This window comes from Sus scrofa, chromosome 12, assembly GCF_054392235.1.
Source record: "Sus scrofa isolate SSC_HxYL_T2T_F1_AM1 chromosome 12, Sscrofa_HxYL_maternal_Yorkshire_Landrace_v2.0, whole genome shotgun sequence".
NCBI lineage: Eukaryota > Metazoa > Chordata > Mammalia > Artiodactyla > Suidae > Sus > Sus scrofa.
In genome coordinates this window covers 50,443,957-50,456,784 of record NC_139394.1, presented here as the reverse complement: position 1 = coordinate 50,456,784, position 12,828 = coordinate 50,443,957, and the positions used below count along the sequence as shown (strand labels likewise).

At 39.3% G+C, this 12,828-nt stretch overlaps 1 protein-coding gene across 43 annotated transcripts in view; it reads right to left on the bottom strand.

Annotated features, from left to right (window-relative positions):
* EFCAB5 (EF-hand calcium binding domain 5) overlaps positions 1-12,828 on the bottom strand; it is a 118,781-nt gene that overhangs the window by 50,838 nt on the left and 55,115 nt on the right. For all 43 annotated transcript variants that reach the window (XR_014821480.1, XR_014821486.1, XR_014821483.1 and 40 more), the window contains one exon: positions 384-539. Coding sequence is in view for 20 of the 43 variants with exons in the window: in XM_084985345.1 (XP_084841471.1) it covers positions 384-539 (156 nt within the window). In the remaining 23 variants the exon portion in view is untranslated. The remainder of the gene's footprint in view (positions 1-383; positions 540-12,828) is intronic.

The following is a 12,828-nucleotide window of genomic DNA, read 5'->3' as shown; positions in this document are numbered from 1 at the left end:
TAAGCAAAAACAATCCTAAGCAACCCATTCTTAAGAATGGGAAAGAAACTTAGAGATCTAAATCGTGAAATGCAGTGCCACTCAAGTTGTAGTCTGTAGGCTGGTACCAGTGTGTGGTGAGAAAGGTACAGACATTGAGAACAGTATCTTGAAAATGTTACAGCAACTTGAAAAAGTAACTAATAATAAATAAGATTTGAATTAAAAACGACAGAATGTGGATTGTATTTTGTATGTCCTTTTCTCCTTCCTAGTAAGCCATTTTTCTTAACAGTCCACAAAAGATTGGATATTAAAAACATCACCATTAAAAACAACAACCTAAAAACTGGTCCTTCACAACAAATAGTTTGAGAAGCACTGCTTTAAGGGTCTTACCCTACCTTTCCATGGTCACAATACAGGAAGAGTTCAGCAAACATCTGCCTCCGCATGTCAGCTTTTATGACAGCCCTGAATTCATCCGCGCAGTGGCAAAGGTGCTTAAGGAGTCCCTCAAACATTTCACTTTTAAAGTCTGTAATGTATGAAGAGATGAGCTGTGGATAAAAAGAGGATAAATGATTTATTTTAAACCACCTTCTTTTTTTTTTCCTTCTGCTTTTTAGGGCCTCACCCATGGCATATAGAAGTTCCCAGGCTAGGGACTGAATCAGAGCTACAGCTGCCGGCCTCCACCACAGGCATAGCAACGCCAGATCCGAGCCGTGTCTGAGACCTACACCACAGCTCATGGCCACGCCAGATCCCCAACCCACTGAGTGAGGTCAGGGATCGAACTCACATCTTCATGGATACTAGTCAGATTTGTTTCCACTGCACCACAATGGGAACTCCTAAATCATGCTCTTTATTTGCATTTTCCCCAAGGGTTCAGTCAATGCACATAAAAATATCGGCTGCAATTTTTTCCATATCATTTGCTTGTCATTTAGATAAAGCATTTTCATGTTATTCTATTTACAGGCTATGCTGCACAGAGGTAATCAATATGGTCCCTAGCACCACAGCCGTGGCATGAGATATTTTTGGAACAATTTCCCTCTAGATCATATCAGCATTATATGGAGCAGTTTTTAACCTCACGGTATGACACAGCAGCAGTCATAGAAAGTTGTCTGTAAATTAGTAGTTCTAAAAATTCAATATAGTTTTTCTTTTGATGTATGGGATATAAGACCATGTGTTTTCCAAGACTGGCTACATTTAATTATTGGAGTGTAAGGGACCGGGTAAGTGGGTTTTGTTGTTGTTGTTATTTGTCTTCTGATATTACAATAAGGTATCCTGGAGTTCCACTTGTGGCTCAGTAGTAATGAACCTGAACTACCCATGAGGACTCAGGTTTGATCCCTGGCCTCACTCAGAGGGTTAAAGATCTGGCATTGCCATGAGCTGTGGTGTAGGTCACAGACGCAGCTCGGATTCCATGATGCTGTGGCTGTGGCTCTGATTCGACCCCAAGCCTGGGAACTTCCATATGCTATGGGTACAGACCTAAAAAGACAAAACAAAGAAACAAACAATAAGGTATTCTTTGTCTATGATTTGTTTCTTCTTTTGAAAGTGTAGACTCAGAAAACATGTATGTTCTTGGGCTATTTTTCTTGGGCCGTATTGAATGATGCCCAGAAGAGGGGTTGCTTGCTTAGAAGGTAAATGCATTTGTATTTTTGGTAGGTTTTGACATCAGGCTTGTACCCTTTGGCACTCCCACAACATTAGTGGCTGTTTTTCCTCAGCTTCATCATCAGCATGTATTGCTTTCCACATTTCTGCTAATCTGATAGGTCAGGAACATTACAATCTTGATCTACACCTGACTATAAGTATCTTGTGATAGAATAATAGATCAAGCACTGGAAGCGTTTCTGAATGGACTCCTCTTTAAGTGTTAACCCACCTCCTAAGTCAGTGATTTCTTTGGTGACAGCCAAATTTGTACTAGATGACTGTGCTTGCATAGCTAGAAATGATCGGCATAGCTCCTATAGACCCCTAGCCTGGGAACCTCCATATGCTGCGGGAGCAGCCCTAGAAAAGGCAATAAGACAAAAAAAAAAAAAAAAAAAAAAAGAAAGAAAGAAAAAGAAAGAAATGATTGGGGAAGATACTTAACCTGTTTAAATAGTTCAGATTATCTACACTAGGAATTGGGAATTAGGACTGAGGAATGGCCAATTGGTCTCTAAGAGGGGCTGGAGCTGTGAATGTAAAAAGATTTGTTGGGTGGCTAGGTTCCTCTATGTGAATAGGGATGCAGAAAAAGTCTGTACATAGAGAAAGATGAAAAAGAAAGCAGAGAGAAGAGTCTTGATGTTTTCCAACTCCCTGTTTTAGTCTCTTCCTGAAGCCAGACAGTATTCCTGTCCTTGGTTTCTGCACATTGCATTTTCACCTTCATTAGCTCAAGTTGGTTTCTGTTTCTTGCAATGAAAGGATAACAACTAACACAGTTTGTTGAAAATGCAACATTTTGTGAGCATATTTCATTGACATATCTTTGAAATGAAGGTTATAGTATATATTTCACTTCCCTATTAATTATCATCTAGGCAAGTTTAGGATGTATTATGTAGGAAATACATTAGGCTTGAATCCATGCCAATGAATTTTAAACCATTATTCAACTGGCTTACAGATCAAAAGAGTAAAATTTAAAGCAGAGCAAAGGAGCTTTTCTAAATATTTCATTTCCTTAGCTGCCTAAACCATCTAATTGTCATATTCTTAATGGAGCAATGAACACAGTTCAGTTCTCTGTTACACTGGGAAGCAGACTACTACACTGGTTAGGAACTCACATTTTGTCTGGGTTCAAATCCCAGTTCCCATATTTACTGGCTGGGTAAGCCTGGAGGAGTCCCTGGACTTCCCAGTTCCTTCATTTTTTCCTTAATAGCTACCAGAGTAGCTATCTCACCGGGTCATGGAGAGGATCCTATATACATATATACAGAGCACAGGCATTTCATTTAATATGTTCTCTGTAGCCATTGCTCTTCTCTCCTTTTGAGCTAGATAAGACACTGACCAAGAAAGTTTTATTTATAGAACAAAAGTCCTCTCAGCTGACATCCATATTTAGAAGGAAAAACTCAATGAGATCATTGTTCTCAAAATGTAGTCCCTTGAGAGCTTGTTAGGAATGCAAATTGCAGGCCCTACTCCAAACCTGCTGAATCAGAAAATCTAAGGTGAGACCCAGAATTGATGCTGTTGTTTTTTTTTTTTTTTTTCCTTTTTGGCTGCACCCATGGCATGCAGAAGTTCATGGGTCAGGGATGGAACACAGAGCCACACAGCTGTAGCACTGAAAATGCTGGACCCTAACCTGCTGAGACACAAGAGAACTCTAAGAATCTATGTTTTTAAAAACCTTCTGGGCGATTCTTAGGCTCAGACTCACTGAGGTTTGAGCTAGATGATCTGGTGCAGCTAGTCCTAATTATTCTAGTATTCTGAGATCCTATTGTTCAATCCTTTATGATGTTTTGATGGAGTAGGAGGTACTTTTCCAAATTACTGATAAGGTAGAATTATCGAATAATTGACATTTCCTGGCAATACTGTGGCTCCATCCCCTAATGCTGAAATAAAAATTACTGATTTGTGAAAAGATTCATCCTGTTTTAAATTAAGCTTTTGGGAATTGACCTCAAAACCATACAAGTTTTCTAGCTATGGGAAGGCTATTAAATTAATAATTAGCTTAACTTTCTCAAAGAAATATTTTAACATTCTGGATTTATAGCCTATGGGTTTTCTGAGTGAGCATGTTCTGTAACTGTGAGCTAATGACATAAAGGACTACCGGATGCCAATCAAATTCAAAATAGAACAATTATAGCAGTTTGCCTGTGTCTCTTGTAAAAACAGAAAAAGTGAAAACATATGGTAGCCTTTGTGTTTTCATAGCCTCCCAAGGAATGAATCAATTAATATCCATAAATCCTGAAATGATTGCTTAAATTAATTTAAGAATATAATTAGTTACTATTATCCTTAAGTTTAATCACTTTGTGAGCTGTTAAACATATGAATTGTACTTAATCAATTTGTTTCTATGTGCTGGGTCCCAATGTAATAAATTCTAGGCTTTTCCTTTCTGGCAGGAAAACCAAAATGTTGAGAATGTGGTAAATGTCACATTTAACAGGTTGGTAGCTACTCTTAGATTCTATAGCCTTGAGATTCACACTTATTGAAATACAGACATACTGGAGAGTTAATAAACTGGGTGACATAAGAGCAATAGGAAGAAAACTATGTTTGGAAACTATTTATGTTGGGTATTAACTTACTTCCAGACTTATTTGTAAGCTTTGGTAGTATATCATGTTTTCAGAAATTTCTGCAAACAAGAACTATAGAATATTGAAATACACAGATAATAATTGCTATCTATCATTGAAGAAGTGGTGTGTTCATATAGCATTTGGGCAAATTAGCTTTCTAGTCTCAGACAGGGAACTCTCCCCCCGCCTCCAGTTTTTGTGGCCACACCTGAGGCATATGGAGGTTCCCAGGCTAGGGGGTCTAATCGGAACCACAGCTGCCGGCCACAACCACAGCCATAGCAACATGGGATCCAAGCTGTGTCTTCGACCTACACCACAGTTCGTGGCAATGCCGGATCCTTAACCCACGGGAGTGAGGCCAGGGATTGAACCTGCAACCTTGTGACTCCTAGTCAGATTCGTTTCCGCTGTGCCACAGCAGGAACTGCAGAAAAATCTTCTGATTTTTTTTAATCGCCTAATAAATGAATTGAACAAAGGCCTCATTTACTATCCAATAATAATAAAAGTGATAGACTGAAACACACAGTCTAACCCCTACTGGTGAAAGGCAGTTTAGGCAATGTCATAGGTTAAGTTATGTCCAATCAAAACTAATACGTTGAAGGCATAAGCCCTAGTTTCTCAGAATGTGACATTTTGAGATTCAGTCTTTAAAGAGGTATTTAAATTAAAACACACTAACTAGTGTGGGCCCTAATCTGACTAGCATCTTTAAATAAAAGGAAATTTGAACACAGACATGTACAGAGAAAAGACCATGCAAAGGTACAGAGAGAAGATGGCCATCGATAGGCCAAGAAGAGAGACCCTCAAGAACAAACCAACGCCATCAACACCTTGTCTTGGATTTCTAGCTTCTAGAACTGAGAAATTAAATTTCTGATGTTTAAGTCACCCAGTCCACTGTACTTGATTACAGCAGCCCTAGCAAACTAATACAAACAGTAAGGAAAGCTGATTAGACAGTTCTTTGATTTGTGTGTTTCTTACAGTTGAAGGCCACCAGGAAGACACATGCCAATTTGGAAGATAGTTTACCACAGACCCTTCCATTTTCCTGGCTTAAAATTTCCTCATTTCTTCCAAAGGTTTTCTCAGGTTGTTGCACAACATATTGCTGCCCCTACCTCCCAACAGCCATTATTCTTTCACATGTGAAAAACAAAGTGATCAAAACAAAACACATAAAAATTACAAAATAGGAGTCCCTACTGTGATGCAGTGGATTAAGAATCCTACTGCAGTGGCTCAGCTTGCTGTAGAGGCACAGGTTTGATCAGTGGGTTAAAAGGATCTGACATTGCTGCAGCTGTGGCATAGGTTGCACCTGCAGCAGCTCAGATTTAATCCCTGGCTCGGGGAACTTCCATATGTGGGGTGTGACCACTAAAAAAAAATTACAAAATGCAGCTGAGCTAGAGACAGAACAGAAAGCCACTAAGATACATACCATTTCAGGGGAAATGCACAGCCTGGACTTAGCAGAATATGTTAAAGGAAAGACACAATCTTTGGGTACAGTTGATGAAGCCTCTCTATTTAATCTTTGAGCTGTGTTGGTTTGAAGATCTCAGATTGCCTGACTTATATAAAACAACTGTGCATAAAAAAGTGACCATCTCAAAGCAGACCACTTTGGGGCAAGAACAGAATGAATCCCAAAGAAGAGAATCTAGGCAGAGACCCGGCCCTTATTTATACATAGCCTAAGGACACACCAGGTCCTCAGTGTGGCAGAATCAAAAGTTAACATACAAATCTCACTGTATAGTATTTGCAGTTTTTTATATAATTGTCCTTAAGTCCATTATATAATTCAGGTGTAGACCTCAGATTGCCTGAGGCCTGTGCCTATTGAAAGATGCTGCTGGGAAACTGACCCTCAACTTAATTGGCTGGGTTGTTTTCACTTGTCCTTGGTGAGCAGGAAAATGCATGGCCATGGTTTTCTCGATGATCAAGTGGGAGATGAGGTCAAAGAAAAGCAAAGTAAACTCTTCAGTTAGGGTGACCAGCTGCCTTACTTTGCCTAGGACTTTCCTGGGTTAGCACTGAAAAGTCCCATGTACCGAAAACCCTTCAGTTTCAGGCAAACTAGGATGATTTAAAACCCTCTACTTTGATTCATGCCAATGGTCTAATGTTGCGAGACATGTTTTTATAATATTTTCTTAGCCTCTTTGCTGAAAACTCCATCTCATCCTTCCTTACTTTGTCCCGTCTTCCTGCTTGAGAAACAGTCACGGTGATGGTAAATGACTTAAGCTTTAAGAACAAAGACCTAAGGGCATGGGTTATTTGCGGGGTCAGCTGAATGAGGACATAATACAATGGTCTAGGTGCACCGGACCTGTGCACATTGGCACGCCCTTTGCACAAGCATGATATGTCCTCTAAAGAATAAGAGAAAGAGGAACCTCATGACCAAGTGACCAGAAAAGACAAAAAATTAAAACAATTAAAAAAAAATTTTTTTTTTGGTCTTTTTTTTTTTGTTGTTGTTGTTGTTGCTATTTCTTGGGCCGCTCCCGCGGCATATGGAGGTTCCCAGGCTAGGGGTTGAATCGGAGCTGTAGCCACCGGCCTACGCCAGAGCCACAGCAACGCAGGATCCGAGCCACGTCTGCAACCTACACCACGGCTCACAGCAACGCCGGATCGTTAACCCACTGAGCAAGGGCAGGGACCGAACCCGCAACCTCATGGTTCCTAGTCGGATTCGTTAACCACTGCGCCACGACGGGAACTCCAAAAATTTTTTTTAAAAATTAAAAAATAAAAGGATTCACTCTTATCTGAGAAAGTTATACTTTGTATTACTTTGGAGGCAAGAGTTTAGGGGACTAACTGTGAAACAGCATAGGGAAAGACCATCAGTCCAGAGCCAATAGTATCAGTAGAAATATAAGTGTGTCAATCTCTGGAGCTCCCAAAGGTGGAGAAGGGTGATCTGCATTGTAAGAGGTCAGCCTCCTTCAGCTCCTCACTGTGGGGTCTCTGGGGGCTCTCCTCTACCTGAGGCTACCCTTACCCTTCTGTTCCATTAAAGGGCTTATATATAGTCATCACCAATGGGTTAGCAATAAGAAAGGTCCTTGTGCATGGTGACACCCTCTTTTTCAGGTATAATTTCCCTCACCCCCCCTGAAATAATTACCCAGTAATTATTAAGAATTCCATCTTAGGAGTTCCCGTCGTGGCGCAGTGGTTAACGAATCCGACTAGGAACCATGAGGTTGCAGGTTCGCTCCCTGCTCTTGCTCAGTGGGTTAAAGATCCGGCGTTGCCGTGAGCTGTGGTGTAGGTTGCAGACTCGGCTCGGATCCCGCATTGCTGTGGCTCTGGCGTAGGCCGGTGGCTACAGCTCCGATTCAACCCCTAGCCTGGGAACCTCCATATGCCGCAGGAGCGGCTCAAGAAATAGCAACAACAACAACAACAAAAAGACAAAAAAAAAAAAAAAAAAAAAAAAGAATTCCATCTTAGGAATTTTGAAACCAAGGACCCCAGCCACTTTATAAAATATAGTTTGTATTTGAAAAAAAAAAGAAAGAAAGAAAAAGAAAACAAAAAATACGGAGTTCTCATCATGAATCAGCAGTTAACGAACCCGACCGGCATCCATGATGACGTGGGTTTGATCCCTGGCCTCAGTGGTTAAGGATCTGGCATTGCCGTGAGCTGTGGTGTAGGTCGCAGATTTGGCTCGGATCCCATGTGGCTGTAGCTATGGTGTGGGCTGGCAGCTGTACCTCCAATTAGACCCTAGCCTGGGAATCTCCGTATGCCGCGGGTACAGCTCTAAAAAGAAAAAATTAAGTAAATAAATAAATAAATAAAAATAAAATAAAATATCTCTTGCATTTGGAAAATGGGTTCCAAGTTCCAAACAACCATTCAACTTATAGAAACTTTTTTTTGGAGAGGGACATACAGCCATTTGTGGGACTATCATTAAAAAATTATGGACACTTTTTGGAGTTTACTGGTTACTTAGCTGGTTAAGGATCCAGTGTTGCCGCTGCTGTGTCATGGTTTTGATTCCTGGCCCAGGAACTTCTGCTTGTTGTGGGTATGGCCAGAAAAATAATTATGGGCACTTTTTTGACAGCTCAAGCTAACTTTTGCCTTAAAACGTACCAGGAAAAATTTAGACATGCTCATCTTTCAGACTTCTCTTGAAATAGATTATTAGTAAATTCTTTACCAAAACAAAGAATTTGTGGAGTACAAAAAGTCCAGGAAATTAAAGTTCCCAGGTGGCCTAGAGGTTAAGGATCCAGCCTTGTCACTGATGTGGCTCAGATCACTGCTGTGGTGCTGGTTTGATCCCTGGCCCGGGAACTTCCACATGCCCTGGGCACTGCCAAAAAAAATAAAAAAATAAAAGTCCAGAAAATTAAGAAGAACCCTCCTACCTAAAAAGTTAACTACAATTTCTATAAACACATTAGTGATGTTTAAATAAAACAAATATACTTGAAATGGTTTTCTTCTGTTGATAAACAGATCAACCAATCAGTGAATGAAAGGGTAGATTCTCCGTAAGGTTGAAATCTGGGAATTTCAGGAGGGAGCCACCTATCAGCGTCTACTTACTCCCAGCCTGAACACAAAACAGTGCAATTAGTTTTGCTAAAGGGAGCCCACCAAAATCTAAGGATGAAGACTTCTGTTCCTTTTCAAATTTGTATAAATGCAAAGCTGCTTGAACAATTTAGCCTCCATGTTAAAATGATACAAATGATAAGTATTGTTTTCTAGAAGGAGTTAGCCTTTGGGAACCAGAGTATTAAAAGATTTTAAAATAAGCTTGACACTTCTCCCAAAACATATTTCTCATATCTCTAAATATCCCAAAACATATTTCTTATACGTCTAAATATTCAACTTATAACCAAAACAATCTCAAATAAACCAGCACATTTTATGTTTAAAATTGTTTCTGTAAATATATAAATGTTTAAAGAATTATTTTTAAGGTTCTTTTTAAAGTAAGGAGACACAGGTGGAGATACATGACAAGAGGAAGAAATTTAAAACTCATGAACACACACCAGTCAGAATGGCCATCGTTAATAAGTACAAATAACAAATGCTGGAGAGGATATGGAGAAAAGAGACCTCTCCTACATTGTTGGTGGGAATGTAAATTGGTAAAACCACTATGGATAATGATATGGATGCTCCTCAGAAAACTAAATATAGAACCACCATGTGATCCAGCAATCCCACTCCTGGGCATTTATCTGGACAAAACTTTCATTCAAAAAGATATGTGCACCCCTATGTTCATAGCAGCACTGTTCACAATAGCCAAGACATGGAAACAACTTAAATGACCATCGACAGATGAATGGATTAAGAAGATGTACATATACATAATGGAATACTACTTGGCCATAAAAAAGAAAAAATAATGCCATTTGCAGCAACATGGACGCAGCTAGAGATTTTCATACTAAATGAAGTAAGTCAGAAAGAGAAAGACAAATATCATATAATATCACTTATATTTGGGATCTAAAATATGGCACAAATGAACCTAACTACGAAACAGAAACAGATTCACAGATCTAGAGAACAAGCTTGTGGTTGCCAAGGGGGAGGGGGAGGAAATGGGATGAATGGGAGTTTGGGGTTAGTAGATGCAAACAATTACTTTTAGAATGGATGATAAATGAGGTCCTACTGTATAACCCAGGGAACTATATCCAGTCTCCTGAGATAGACCATGATGGAAAAGAATATTAAAAAAGAATGTGTAAAACTCATGAACACCAGATGAGTTTCCTACTTGAAACTTGGCCCACTGAAGTCTCATTTTCCTTTTACTATGCATCCCTCAGCAGTACAATAATAATATAATAATTCATAATGTTTTGCAACTGTTCATTGATTTGGCATGTGTCCTTCATCTACTTATATTTTGATCCTACCATTCCCTGTATCCTATTCTGGTTTCATCCATGTATGTATGCATGCACACATGTGCACACACACATGCACATGTGTGCACATGCACACACACGCACGAACATAAATGCCTTCATATACCCACAGGCACACTCCCATACCACAGTGCATTATTTGGCCCTCAAGGAAAGAATACAGCTCTAATTTTGACATCTTTCCTAGAACAAAGAGTAAATAGTATATACTTAATAACTAAAAGACTAGAAGTAATAATTATAAAATTGTTACTTTCTGTCTTTATTTACTAGAATAAGATAGATGAAAAGTAAGAGAGGTGATAGCAAAAAGATCATCTGTTCATTTATCCACTGGAAAACAGATATGCCAGAAAAAGCATGTGGCATGTGGAAGAATCTGTAACCATTCATTCTCTCCACTTTTCTTTTTCTCTATATTATTACTCAGTGACTCCATTTTCTCCAGACATGCCCCATCCCAGATGCTAATTACACTGTTGATTACAAACCATCAGAGGGGCAATTGGATGGCATAATATCTCCGCTGGGTGGCACTTCTGTGTAATTGCTTGACTTTAAACTCGACATTTACAATTTCAGTTTCTTCCAGTTCGTTGAGTGCTGACAAAATAGCCTTAAAGCACATTTTTTTAATTTTTTTTTTGTCTTTTTGCTATTTCTTGAGCCGCTCCCGCGGCACATGGAGATTCCCAGGCTAGGGGTCGAATTGGAGCTGTAGCCACGGGCCTACGCCAGAGCCACAGCAATGCGGGATCTGAGCCGCGTCTGCGACCTACACCACAGCTCACGGCAACGCCGGATCGTCAACCCACTGAGCAAGGGCAGGGACCGAACCCACAACCTCATGGTTCCTAGTCAGATTCGTTAACCACTGCGCCACGACGGGAACTCCATAGCACATTTTTTTTAAAAGCAAGTATTCCATTCATGTTGTACACATAAAACTTATACACCATTGTCACCGCGATAAAAAATAAATTTAAAAAGTGCTAGTGTTCTAAGCACTACTTCAATGTCAGATGTCAGTTCTCGAAGATTTATGGATCAGATAATTAAATACTTTCCATAAGTATTTCTATACAACTAATATATTATTGGTTTCTGTTGATATAACATCTCTTCAACCTAATGAAAGTACCTGAAGATGTGCTGTTTGCACTTCAGGAAGAGAAGTTGGGAAGTGTCAGAAAAACTACTACCAATAGCTCAAACCACCCATTAAAACGGAAATTTACTTATATACACATACACACACACACATCTACAAAGGTATTATGTAGAATGCTACTGAGTTTGTATCAAGTATATATTACCCTTACCCATTTTCTTCATTAATTACATGGATTTACGCACGTATGTACATACATATGTAAAACATATATGTATCATATATAGATAGATACATACATGTATCATAGATACATACATGTATGTATCCACATATGATGTGTGTATATACACACGCATATATATAATACGTGTGTGTATATATTATGTATATGCATATGTATACATTTGTTGAATTAATTAAAATGAGGGGAGAAAAGTAAAACTTCGGACTTTGTAATATTCAATACAAGAAAAAAAACTAAGCAATGTCTATATTGTTTTGAGGTGAAAAGAAAATGTGGCTCAATTCCAATACACCCATCCAAGGCACTTTTAGAGGCAATACACAGGCATTTTCAACATTAAAGAAGTCAGAAATATAGCACCCTTGTGACCTTCATGGTCACATAAATAATAAATTTAGCCAATTAAGAGATTATCCAAAATTAATAACTCAGGGAGTTCCCATTGTGGTTCGTCGGCTATGAACTCCACTTACATCCATGAGGATAGGGTTCAATCCCTGGCCCTGTTCAGTAGGTTAAGGATCCAGCATTGCCAGTGAGCTGTGGTGTAGGTTACAAATGTGGCTCAGATCTCGTGCTGCTTGGTTGTGGTGTAGGCCAGCAGCTGTAGTTCCAATGTCACCCCTAGCCTGGGAACTTCCATATGTTATGGGAGTGGCCCTAAAAAAGAAAAAGAAAAAAACAACTCAGGAATAGCAAAGCCTTTGTAAAAGTATAGGAAGTGAATCTCAAAGCCACTTAAATATTAATTAAACTAAGACGAATCAACTCTGGAAAATGTAATTACAGAAAGGAGAGCAAATGGTATAAATCTGCATGAAATAAAAATGATAAAATAACCAATTAAAATTTGGAAACACAACAAGAAACAAAGATAGGAACACAGAAGGAAATAGTAAACACCTTCATCTTTTACAGTAGGGTGTCAACTGTTAGAATTGAAATATGTGATTTAAGAAAATAGTGACTGCAACCTTTTCTAATCTTTATCATATTGTTTTTTCTTTTTTTTTTTTTTTAGGGCTGCATCTGCTGCATATGGAGGTTCCCAGGCTAGGTGTCTAAGCAGAGCTACAGCTGCCAACCTACACCACAGCCACAGCAATGTGGGATCCAAGTCGGATCTGCGACCTACACCACAGCTCAGTGGATCCTTAACCCACTGAGCGAGGCCAGGGATCGAACCTGAGTCCTCATGGTTCCTTGTCGGATTCA